We start from the raw sequence: 12,519 nt of genomic DNA, 5'->3' as shown, positions 1-12,519 counted from the left end.
CTGAGAAAGGACTGACTAGTCCATCAATGATAGACTAAATGTAGTATGTTGTCGAAATCTTGCAGATCGACATAACTCCATAGTCACTGTCGAGGCTCAGCCGCCCATAGCCACAATCAATTTCCATGACCCCTTTACCTCTCCGCTTCCCCGCCATCACTTGAAGGAGACTACTCAACATCCATATAACTATTGTAACCTACCTCGGTGGGCCATGCGATGTCACAGTCACAATCAGTCGGCCGTATTCGACTTGCCACAACGGCCAGAAAGAACCTGATCTCGACTTCGAAAGGTTGAATACCTGGCCAGTCATGTCTGTTCATAGGCGTGCCAGCGACGCTGAAACGGGCCTTTCAGAAACAAATGATACAACTGTACATACACAGGACCCGGAAACACACACCAAAACTAAGCGACAATGGCTCGATTGGAACGACACCTGGGCCTGGGAAATCGGATCTGTGACCCTAGCCGTCGTGGGCCTTGCTCTTTTGGTTGCCTTTCTTGTCACAATAAACAACACCCCGTACGCGAAGTGGCAATATACCGCGTCGCCTAATACAGTCGTGTCTATCATTGTCACCATCACGAAAGCTGCCCTGCTGGTCCCAGTGTCCTCGTGTCTCGGCCAGCTGAAATGGAGCCTGTTTCGAGATCCTGCGCCACTATATCACATGCAGGTTATTGACCAGGCAAGCCGCGGACCCTGGGGATCCTTGGAGATCTTACTGGGGGGGATATTTGGGTCGAGAACAGGAAGCTTGACTTATGTTGGCGCAGCTCTTACAGTTCTGGCTCTTGCAGTAGATCCATTTGCACAGCAGATTTTGACATTCCCTTCACGAACCGTTCCTGCACTGAATGCCACGGCATTGACCCAAGCCTCGCAAAATTGGACTTCCATGGGGGGGTTGGATCATAGTGATGTTAGTCTTGAACTTCCGCCGACGCTTCTCACTGCCATAATGAGTGGCCTCATGCAGACACATCGTCCTCTGGAGCCTCAATGCAATGCACTCTCTTGTGACTTCCCAGAATTTGTCGCACTGGGGATGTGTAGCAAATGCGAGGATGTCACAGCTCGAACAGACCAAAAGTGTCAGGTGGAAAACGATGTGCCTGTCTGGGAGGGTGTCCCCATCCACCCGGCCCTCATCCAAGTCCCTACGAATTGCAGCTACCGGTCCCCGAGTAACTTCTCTTTCGACTTTCAACTTTCCGAACGCATCGAGTACGAGACTATTGGTGATGTGGTATCGGATCCACACAAAATTAACAATGTCACATTCTTTGCGAATCATTGGAGTTTACGTCCAAGGGCGGATTACCCAATTTTGGGTATTCAAGACCCGATTGTCTCCCTCATTGAGATAGACTATGTCGACCCGGTTCGCTACACTGTATCCAACGCGACAGCCCCCCCAACAAAGCCAGTGGTGACTGAATGTGCTGTATACTTTTGCGAACGACGATACGCAGCAAGCTCCTACCTGCCTACCACCCAAGAAAGCAGTCCATTCCACGTTGTTGATACACAGGAGCTCATTGTGAAAGATTCCCAAGAGGAACGGCCCGATATTTCCTCATTAGAACCTTTTTACTTTGACCCACCAAAGGGGTCGGCAACCCTATCCAGAAACCCGAAATACAGCATGGAGTACCATACGTTCAACAACTTCAGACCTTTCATGATGAGCCTGTTCAACAGTACGGCCACTATCGACATAATCGAACTACCAACATCATATACGTTGAAGCTGGAATCGTTTCTACGCAGGGTTGACCTCAGCGAAATCCTCGAATCAATGTCCACCAGCGTCACCGATACCCTCCGCAAGAATGGGCACGGTGGCGAGGTTTCCGGAAAGGCATTTCGAGACGAGAGATTCATTCAGGTTCGATGGCCATGGATCATTCTTCCGGTTGTTGTTACTTTGGGATCACTGGCACTGCTTCTGGGAACTGCAATAGGATGCAAACAGAGGGACGCCGTGCTGTGGAAGTGTATGGTGCTGCCGTTGTTGTCAAGCCATCTCGATACTACGCCGGAGAATGGAATTGCGTCGGTGCGCAGTGCGGATGGAATGACTGCCATGTCGAAGAACATGCGCGCTGTGGTGATGCCGGATGAAGGGCCACTTACGTTCAAGGAGGAGTGACCATATCCCTGCGTGTATTATGTATATAATTGATGATAGAATGAACGACTTATTAAATCAAGTTTCCTACGAGATTATTCCATCTTTTTCCTAGTATATATGGGTAAAAGCAATCACGGGTTGAAGTAGTGAAACGGCGCAAATTCAACATTTACAAGATATTGTATGTATTCGCATCAGCTATGAGAGCAGGTGGCGTGTACGGACGATTATTCTTTTCCTTTTCTTTATAAAATAGCAATACCCATTGTCCCATTGGAGCCATGGTGGAAGTAAAGCAACGCTGTCATTCTATAGTTCATGCTCGTAACTGGCTAGTAGATTGAGAAGAAACACACCAAAATAAGACCCGTCTATCGCTGCAACTCAAAACAAACATGAATAAAAGATTGGGGGGGGGGGGTTACTGGTATACGTCTATACCCAACACCTGCTAAATCGGGCCCAGAAAGAACGATGACCAGGCGAGACCAGATCTCTAAGTAATCAACGCATAGCGCCATAGTCGTTCTCAACATCATCCGTCGGTACCTGTTGGACGTAGTCGCTCGTCTGGGGGCCGGTGTATCTCCTGACCATATATGTCAGTTTGGATGTGATCCATCGGGTGGATAAGTGGAGGGAGAGAAGAAGATGGAAGTACTTACTCGCGTGCAGCAACCCACCACCAAACCAGCGCGAATGCCGCAATGAATGCACCGACAAAGATACCGTAGTTCCTGGTACGGTGGGTAGTCAGTATATGCATTTTCTTATCGGGGGGGGAGGGGTAATAATTGGGTGGACTCTTCAGACGTGATAATAGAGGGGTTCGAAGACGAAAACTCACATGTTCACAGCAGTGACCGGTACACTTGGTGGGAAAAACAACACGGTGCTTATAAACAGCACCCACACGACCGACACCCAATTCACGGCGGGCCCCCATCGGCCCAGTGTGAACGGACCCTCGACGAACTTGACCTCCTTACGGTACAGCTGGTGCGCTAGAATGACCGCTACGTATGATAGGTCGAGGGCCGGAGCCGTGATGCTGAAGATGGCTGTGGCTGTTTCAGTGGAGCCGATGGCGATGCAGGTGAGGAGGCTGCTAAAGACGACGACGAACCAGACGGCGTTGATGGGGGTCTGGGTGTATGGGTTTACTTGGGAGAGGAATCTATCTCGTGCTAATGGGTCAGGCTAGCTGATTCTTGGGACCGTGCCTGCGAAAGGCCGGAGATAGTGGGAACACGCACGTGGAAAATGGCAGCGCTTCATCACGCGCAAATGCGTACGCCATCCGCGTGTCGGCCAGCATGGCGGAACATCCCGTGAAGAATTGCACCAGGATGGCGAACCCCCACATGATGGTCCCGCCTGTCTTCCCTCCAGCGTTGAGAAATATCTGCGCGGCAGGGAGGCCAGTCGGGGTGTGCAGGATGGCTTCGAAGTCGGTCAGGCAGAAACACATGCACACCGTTAGGATCCAGCCAAAAGCACCGGATACTAGGACGGCGGAACGGATGGCTAGGGGCCCTAGAGCGGCTGCGTCGTGAGTCTCTTCTGACATGCTAGGTGGATATCGGTCAGCATGGGTCTTGAAGATGGGAGAGGAGACATACTGCGTGGTTCCATCGTAGTCAGTCATGGTCCATGCGACGGAAATGAATCCGAGCAGAAAGGAAAACAACTTGGAGCCCCATCCAGAGCCGTCGGTGACGTGGGTGAAGACCCAGCTGGCTGGTTGTTTGTCGGGAGTATAATATAGCAGAGCTAGGCAGATTACAACGGTGGCGATGACTGTCCCATGTCAGTTGGTCCAGCTGGAATTACAGTGGTGACATACTGTTGATCGGAGCAAACCAGAGAATAATGCGATGCAGAGACTTGGTGGTCAAAGAGCAGATCACACCCAGTATACAGAGAAGTAAAATAGTCAAAAGAACCGTATCCAGCGCCGTACTATTGCAATTAGCCGCCGCCCAATTGCAGAAGGCGATGCGACTTACGGCGAGTATGAGTACCTGCCTTCCACCAATCTCGAGTTCATACTAGCACAGGCCAGGATCATCTGGCTTACGGTGTAAGTCACACTTGCGACCCCAGCCGTCTGTCCTAACAGATTACACCAGCCCTGGACCCACGCAAAAATAGGAACATGCTCCTCGGGGACGACGTGCTTGGTGACAAAGTACATGCCCCCGGCGGTGGGATAGGCCGAGACCAGCTCAGCAACAGAGCTCCCGATGCACATGGCCATGCACGAGCCGATAAACCAGCACCATACGGCCGTAGCTGGCCCACCGGCGGCCAGCGGTGCGCCGAAGGTCGCTGGGACGGATCCTAGAACGCCCAGGATAGAGATGGCGTAGGAGATGGTTGACCATTTAGAAAATTCCCGTTTGAACTCCTGTTTATAGCCAATCCGAGCTAGAAGAAGCTCGTCGTCATTGTGGATTGAGGCCATAATAGCAGTGGGCCTCTTGCTGAAAAGTTGCTTTTCCTTTTCTTTTTGTTTTCTTCTTCCCCTCCTAGGGTGTCTGTTTACAATTCATAAGTTTCAGTGAGGATCCCCGCTCAAGATAAGGGTAGGGCGATCGACCAGCGTTGGTGATCTGGACAACGAGTATTAGAAGGGGTCGGTATATGTACGAGAAGCCAAATTGACTGACAGAAAGAAAGGCAGTGGAGCTGGTTTTGTTGTTCCTGGCTGACCTGTTGTTTCGATGATTTACCCACCTCGTCCGTCGGCTTAAAAGTGTAGATAGGAATCCGTCTTCTGTGTATATATTGATATTTGACATAAATTGGAAGATTATCTAGAGTCCAGGTAGGTTAGAGCCTGCTTATATTATAATTGACCCAGTTATCAGCCCTTGCAGTAGCAGCACAAGAGTATGCAGAACCTCGCCCTAGAACTTACACCATAGGAATGGACGAGATTGTGAGTCGGTACCAAGACGTCAACAACGAACCAGCGGCACAAAACCCAACTATCCAAACAATCCCTTTTGTATGGATTGAGAGAGAAATGAGAGGGAGGAAGAAGAAAAGGAGAGAGAAGAGACAAAATGAAGCATAAAACACGCGATGGAGAGATAAGGATAAGGGAGGAGATAAGGACGCGCGATAACGGCTGGGCCCGGAACAACCATGATCCGTGTTTATTGACTGAGGTGTCATTTCGGTCTCTCGTTCGACATTCTCCGAATGACTTCACGTCTCTCCTGGTTCTTGGTGCTTGGTTGCTTTACTATTCCCCCCTTGCCTAGGTCACTCTGTTACCTCCAGTTCGTTCACAACCTCTCTCTCTGGTGGGATTCCCCCTGTCTCTTTGGTGAGGTCCAGGAATGAGACATTCCCTTCGTCATGGCCGACCCATCCATGTATCAACAACAGCACTACCAGCAGGCCGGCACGCCTGCTGACGATCCCTCCGACCCCAACCGTGTCGCCCATCAGTTCCCTCCGCAATACCCTCCTGCTGCTGGATTTCCACCGGGTCCCTCGCCCCCTCAGCCGGGTGCCTTTTATGGCCAGCAACCCGTTCCGAATCAATTCCCCGCCTACGGTTCCCCACAACACCCGATGCAACCCCCTCCGCCAAATCTAGCCCCGAGTCCCCAATTTGCCTATCATGCCGATCCCCAGGTGGCGGGGACACCGCCGGTAGATCCCTCCATGGCGGCACTGAACTCTCAAATGAGTGGGTTGGGAATCATGGGAGGAGACGGAGGGGCAGCTCGTCCGGGGAGGAAGAAGCACCGCCACGCCCACCACGACATCGGCACAGCACCGGGGGCAGCACCACCACAACCGTTCGCCCAAATGCCTCAACCAGGCGTGGAGCCGGCATCACAGTTCCTGAACACCGGACTGAACCAGGCCCAGCGTGGCGTCTCGCCCGCGCCAATGGGCCAGGTCCCGGTTCCGCAGCCCGGCATGCCTATGGGTGTCTCCGGGGCGGTGCCGACCCAGGGCAAGATTGACCCGGAACAGATTCCCAGCGTACCTCGATCGCGCGATGCCCCGGCACAGTTCTACTTGGACCACGTGTACCCCACGATGGAACGGCATCTTCCCCCGCCCGCCGCGATCCCCTTTATCGCGCACGACCAAGGCAACTCGTCCCCGAAATACGCCCGCCTGACCTTGAACAACATCCCCTCTACCTCTGACTTCCTCTCTTCGACCGCCCTCCCGCTGGGCATGGTCCTGCAGCCGCTAGCTCAGCTCGACTCGGGCGAGCAGCCCATCCCGGTGCTGGATTTCGGGGATGTTGGCCCGCCTCGATGCCGTCGATGCCGTGCCTACATCAATCCATTCATGTCGTTCAGGTCGGGAGGCAATAAGTTTGTCTGCAACATGTGCACGTTCCCCAATGATGTGCCCATGGAGTACTTTGCGCCTCTGGATCCGTCCGGGACGCGCGTTGACCGCATGCAGCGCCCTGAGCTGATGATGGGCACCGTCGAATTCACGGTCCCGAGGGAGTACTGGAACAAGGAGCCCGTGGGGCTGCAGACGTTGTTTTTGATTGATGTTAGCCAGGAGTCGGTGAACCGCGGATTCCTCAAGGGCGTGTGCAAGGGTATCCTGAATGCGCTCTACGACACGGCGGGGGCCACTGAGGAAGGCGAAGCGGCTGGCCGCCGGATACCCGAAGGCGCCAAGATCGGTATCGTCACGTACGATCGGGAAGTGCAGTTCTACAATCTTAGTGTACGTTCATGTTTTCGGGGTAGAAAGAGGATACCGGGAGAGAGGCGAGAGAAAGCCCGGTGATGCTAACGCAATTCCTAGGCTCAACTTGATCAGGCACAAATGATGGTCATGACTGACCTGGAAGAGCCCTTTGTTCCTCTGAGTGAGGGCCTGTTCGTCGACCCTTACGAATCCAAGTACGCATCCCTTCCCTCCCAACTAGCGAGGTGAACGCTTGCTCACAACCGATCCTAACCAGGGACGTCATCGTTTCTCTCCTGAGCCGCATCCCATCCATCTTCTCCCAGATCAAGAACCCAGAGCCCGCGTTGCTGCCCGCATTGAACGCGGCTCTGTCTGCCCTGCAGGCCACTGGCGGCAAGATTATTGGCACTATCGCCAGCCTGCCGACTTGGGGCCCTGGGGCGCTGACCATGCGTGATGACCCCAAAATTCACGGAACGGATGCGGAGCGGAAGTTGTTTACGACAGAACACCCACAATGGCGACAGACAGCTACAAAAATGGCTGGTGCGGGGATCGGCGTTGACATGTTCGTGGCCGCCCCCGGCGGGATGTACCTGGATGTGGCTACGATAGGTAATTTTTTTTCGTTGCATATTTGCGGTGTTTCGGTTGCTAACAGAGAATAGGCCACGTGCCCGAAGTCACCGGTGGAGAGACGTTCTTTTACCCGAACTGGCATTCGCCGCGAGATATCCTGAAGCTGTCGAAGGAGTTGGCGCACGCAGCTACACGGGAGACAGGATATCAGGCATTGATGAAGGTGCGGTGCTCCAACGGCCTCCAAGTGTCGGCGTACCACGGAAATTTCGTGCAGCACACATTCGGAGCCGACCTGGAGATCGGTGCCATCGATGCCGACAAGGCTATCGGGGTCACGTTCAGCTACGACGGGAAGCTCGATCCCAAGCTGGACGCGCATTTCCAGGCCGCTCTCCTGTACACCTCAGCCGACGGCCAGCGCCGAGTCCGTTGTATCAACTCGGTGGCGGCGGTCAACGAAGGGGGCCTGGAGACCATGAAGTTCGTGGATCAAGATGCTATAGTCAGCCTCATTGCCAAAGAAGGTGCGTCAATATTCACTATTCTACCGTATAAAGCATCTTCAGTACTAACTACTCTCCAGCGGCGGCCAAGACGTCGGACAAGACCCTGAAAGATGTGCGGGCGAGCATCACGGAGAAGACCGTTGACATTTTCAGCGGATACCGCAAGGTCTTCTCGGGGTCGCATCCGCCGGGGCAATTGGTGCTGCCCGAAAACCTCAAGGAATACTCCATGTTCATGCTGAGCTTGCTGAAGTCGCGGGCATTCAAGGGTGAGTCATTCTGGACTGAAGACCTCCAAACGATCAAAGATATACATGTATATACTGACTCCATTGCAGGTGGTCAGGAAGCCCCCGACCGACGAGTACACGAAATCCGGATGCTACGGTCCATCGGATGCACGGAACTGTCGCTATACCTCTACCCGCGGATCATGCCGATCCACAACATGGCGCCGGAGGACGGGTTCCCCAACGAGCAGGGCCACCTGCAAGTGCCCCCAACGCAGCGGGCCAGCTTCGCGCGGGTCGAGGAGGGCGGCGCTTACATTGTCGACAACGGGCAGGTGTGCCTACTGTGGCTGCATGGGCAGGTGTCGCCCAACCTGCTGGCAGACCTGTTCGGGCCAGAATTCGACTCCCTGCAGGCACTGAAACCGCAGATGTCGGCGCTCCCGATCTTGGAGACACACCTCAACGCGCAGGTGCGCAACCTGCTACAGTATCTAGAGACGGTGCGCGGGTCCAAGGCGGTGACGGTGCAGCTGGCGCGGCAGGGGCTCGACGGGGCGGAGTACGAGTTTGCGCGGATGTTGGTGGAGGACCGAAACAACGAAGCCCAGAGCTACGTCGACTGGCTGGTGCACATCCACCGCCAGATCAACCTGGAGCTGGCCGGACACCGCAAGCGCGAAGATGCCTCGTCCGAGGGGTCTATCACAAGTTTGGCAGGGTTACGGGCGCCCTATTGGTGAATTCCTTTTTGACATTTTCCATATCGAATGGATTACTATTACTATTACTATTACATTTGTATACACATTCATGGATGGCATTTTTTACCCCCGCCCATTTTGTTTTACTTTTTACATTTCACATTTCTTTGGCATTTCTGTTTCATTCATGGGGAAGTCCATGCAAGACTCACTCCATTCCCCCGCCAATAATATACCACGGTTGATCAGTTTCCAAACATTTTCCAATTCTTTTCTTTTTTCTTTATTCTTTTTCTCATTCCTTACACACATTATCATTACCCCCTGTAAAAAGTGGAGTAAGCCCCGTGGGTCCGTCCCTCCAAAAAAAAAAAAAAAAAAAAACCAGGAACCAAAAACCAAACAAAAGCCGACAGAGTTTCTTTGTCTCTTCAACCAACCAACCAACCAACCAACCTCCAACCTCCAACCTCCCCGGGAACAGCGGGAACGGGAACAGAGAGGGGGGAAGAAAGAAAGAGGGGCCGCCGCCAAAACAGGAACCCGAAACGAAGGTAGTGTACCTTATCGTCCAGACGTTCTAGATCCATGCACCAGTCTGGTGGGCGGTTGGTGATGGGGGTGGGCGTTCTTCAGCCTAGGCCGGCCGGCCGTTTGGGCCAGTGGATCGACCGGGACTGTTTTGTTCGTGTGGAAATCGCGCACGTACTATGGAGTAGCCCGGTAAGTGTCGGGTCTGACATTGACAGACGGGGATTGGATTGGATTGGATTGGATGACAGGTCACAGATGGGCTGGCACTGACAGTGGTGGTGGGGGTTGTCGGTGAGTATCCGAACAGGCCCACTCCAACACTACGGGGCCAGCGAACAGTGGATAATAGTGGATGGCATGTCTAGTAGAATGACTGGGGTAATGGATGGAATTGAATAGAATAGGCCGGGCGAGACCGAATGGTTTGCGTATGCAAGATTGTAGTTGGTAGTGGGTCGATCTTGGCTGGATCTTGGCCTTGGTGGTATCTATCTCTATCTAACTACGGATAGTATCTGACTGTCTACCATTGCTGAGATTCATTGATTTTGGGCTCCACTGGTGGGATGTGAGGCGAAGAATTACAAAGAAGATGAAGGAAAAAATAAGATCAAAATTAGTAAGATCGAATAAAGATAGAAGAGGTTTCTTCAGTGGCCAAAGAAAGAGGTCGAAATAGAGCGCTTTCAGGAACCGGAAGAAAAATCGGTGGACGCCACGTTGGTTCCAGAGCCGGGGTTTCTCGACGTGTCGAGAAAGCGCGGAATAAAGAAATTTTCTTTACTTGAAGATATGGTAAGCAGGGAACAGAGAGTCAAAAAGACAGAGAAAGAGAGAGAAGAGAGAGAGATCCATGGTAAGAACGGTTCAAGCGAACCAGATATCAGGGCTCGGCCGAAATCTCCACGCACTCTTCCGCGGAAAAGGACTATTTCCACGGGCCTTCTAGGCCGAGAGATCTAATGCCACCGAGCCAGACCAAGGTTTCCACTCGGCAAAAAGCATGGAAAAGAGACGACGGGGAATGAACCATGGGTCAAACCACGCGAGGTGGAGCCTCGTTCTTAGAAATTGTATCAATTGCCAAGCACATTGTATGCCGGAAAAGTGGAGACCGAGATACATCTGCTGGCGCCACTCGATCTCGGGCATTCTTCCAATCCTGTACGGCCGACAAGTCATCGTCGCGATATCTGATGCAGGTACAGTCGGGCAGCAGATTCGATGCAACAGTCCGTTTCAGCCACAGTCTCGTATTGTCTTCCATCTGAGATGAGAATGTGCCCAACTGAGGAAGGAAGAAATGTTGGCTGACTGACGGTAAAGGCAGCTGTCATCTGTCTTGCCTTGTTCCATTCGGATATCTCGTTGGTTCCGAGAGACTGCCCTGCATGGGAACCATCTTCTTGCCCCCTATGGATCTGGGTCGGTGTTTTTTTCTCTTTCTCCATCGCTTCCACTCTTTCACTCTCGGCCTGGTTTTGTTTGCCGCCCCTGCGCCTCCCATGGCCTTCGCTACCAATGGTTGCCCTCCGATGCATCTCCGATACACATGGCTATCGGCCGTTCACCAGGGGGGATCTCAGACATAAATAGGGCCTCGATGCTCGTCCAGATGGGATCTTGTTTTTTCAACTCAAGCAATTACAATCATTCAAATCAAACAACAACTTTCTTTCAATCTCAACTATCTTTACTTGTCTTGAGATCTAGTTATCTCGACAACACTTTCATTCAAACACAACCACTTTACGATCTGTCGATCAGATTCAACTATCTTTGAAAACACACATCTTCTTCAATCCATCTTTATCAAACCACAATGCTGTTCTCCAAGATCGTTTCCGTTGCCGCCTTGGCCACCCTCACCTCCGCTCTTCCCACTCCCACCAGCGGCTCTGTTGTCCGTCGCGACGGTGGAGGCGTCAACATCATCAACAACCTGGATGACACCGTTTACGCGTGGTCTGTCACTGATAGAGTCAGTGACATGCATACCCTCTCTGCGAACGGTGGAAACTACCAGGAAGGATGGCGCACCAACGACAACGGCGGTGGCATCTCCATCAAGCTCTCCACCACGGAGGAGCAGAAGGATGTCCTCCAGTTTGAGTACACCCAGAGCGGCGACACCATCTTCTGGGACATGAGCTGCATCGACATGTCCCCCGACTCGGTGTTCACCAAGAACGGTTTCGCCGTTGAGCCCTCCCACGTCACCGAGACTTGCCCGACTGTCAACTGCCATGCGGGCGATACCAACTGCGCTGAGGCTTATCTCCAGCCCAAGGACGACCATGCCACCCACGGTTGCCCGATCGACACCACCTTCACTCTGAAGGTGGGCAACTAGATTGTCTCTTGGATCGGGAACTAGTTCGTTCGTTCGTTTTGAGGTCGTTCTTCAATACGTCGTTCGTTTGAAAGCCTACAGCACATTCAAATGTCTACAACGTCGTTCTTTCGGTCAATCTTCTACAACGCTCGTTTTCAATAACGTCGTCTCTTGAAAGGCCAACGTCGTTCGCTACCTACAACGTCGTCCATTGAAGCCTCACAACGTCGTTCCTTTGAAAGTCTCAACGTCGTTCCTTTGAAAGCCGTCAATCACAACGTCGTGGATCTCCTCCATCGCGTCGTTCCTTTCATTCATCCGACCAACGTCGTTCGTTTGAAAGCTGTCAACCTTAACTTCGTGGATCCACTTTATCACGTCGTTCCTTTCAATCATCCCACCAACGTCGTTCTTTCAAGCCAAGTCCACCAACGTTGTTCCCTTCTTCTCCACACGTCGCTCGTTTCCTCCACGACGTGTCTCATCTTTCTTTTTCACTCGTTCCACTTTTGATGATATTTTTATGATTCCCCACTGGAGTATGGCCGTTTCTTGGGATACAGAAAATATGTGACTACCGGAGTAGGAAACAAATCCTGGATGATTTGATGATGATGATATTATGGTCTATCTTGTCTTTTCGGTCAACTCCTGGTTTTTGTTTTTGATTTCGTCTTTTTTGAATTTTTTACTATTGTTATTCCTACTCCTGTCTTGCTTGTCATGTTGATAGACCTATAAACTTTTAGATGTATATACATATCATATCTCGTCAATTGACATTTTGAATTAAAC

The 12,519-nt window shown here is 52.1% G+C and overlaps 4 protein-coding genes across 4 annotated transcripts; 3 read left to right on the top strand and 1 right to left on the bottom strand.

Moving 5' to 3' along the window:
- Window positions 1-295: 295 nt before the first annotated feature.
- Window positions 296-2,162, top strand: BDW47DRAFT_134611 (DUF3176 domain-containing protein; the record flags this gene model as incomplete). The annotated part of the gene is made up of 1 exon (XM_024818132.1): window positions 296-2,162. Exon 1 carries the CDS (start codon window positions 315-317, stop codon window positions 2,160-2,162), a length of 1,848 nt encoding a protein of 615 aa, XP_024674859.1. The 5' UTR covers window positions 296-314.
- Window positions 2,163-2,453: 291 nt separating this feature from the next.
- On the bottom strand, window positions 2,454-4,840 carry BDW47DRAFT_83038 (amino acid permease). Its single transcript, XM_024819964.1, has 8 exons — window positions 4,817-4,840; window positions 4,154-4,759; window positions 3,991-4,106; window positions 3,767-3,944; window positions 3,401-3,715; window positions 2,992-3,321; window positions 2,810-2,881; window positions 2,454-2,733 (listed from the first exon to the last, which is right to left on the bottom strand). The coding sequence occupies exons 2-8, from the start codon at window positions 4,609-4,611 to the stop codon at window positions 2,649-2,651; spliced, it is 1,554 nt and encodes a 517-aa protein (XP_024674858.1). The 5' UTR covers window positions 4,612-4,759; window positions 4,817-4,840; the 3' UTR covers window positions 2,454-2,648.
- Window positions 4,841-5,370: 530 nt separating this feature from the next.
- BDW47DRAFT_100944 (Sec23/Sec24 family protein) lies at window positions 5,371-9,104 on the top strand. The gene is made up of 6 exons (XM_024811562.1): window positions 5,371-6,866; window positions 6,948-7,045; window positions 7,108-7,448; window positions 7,502-7,939; window positions 7,999-8,190; window positions 8,260-9,104. Exons 1-6 carry the CDS (start codon window positions 5,514-5,516, stop codon window positions 8,892-8,894), a joined length of 3,057 nt encoding a protein of 1,018 aa, XP_024674857.1. The 5' UTR covers window positions 5,371-5,513; the 3' UTR covers window positions 8,895-9,104.
- Window positions 9,105-11,039: 1,935 nt separating this feature from the next.
- On the top strand, window positions 11,040-11,843 carry BDW47DRAFT_82996 (putative extracellular thaumatin domain protein). Its single transcript, XM_024819963.1, has one exon. It carries the CDS (start codon window positions 11,212-11,214, stop codon window positions 11,740-11,742), a length of 531 nt encoding a protein of 176 aa, XP_024674856.1. The 5' UTR covers window positions 11,040-11,211; the 3' UTR covers window positions 11,743-11,843.
- The last annotated feature ends 676 nt before the right edge of the window (window positions 11,844-12,519 follow it).

Source organism: Aspergillus candidus (genome assembly GCF_002847045.1).
Source record: "Aspergillus candidus strain CBS 102.13 unplaced genomic scaffold BDW47scaffold_7, whole genome shotgun sequence".
NCBI lineage: Eukaryota > Fungi > Ascomycota > Eurotiomycetes > Eurotiales > Aspergillaceae > Aspergillus > Aspergillus candidus.
The sequence above is the reverse complement of the archived record's forward strand: the minus strand, read 5'-3'. Positions and strand labels throughout refer to the sequence as shown.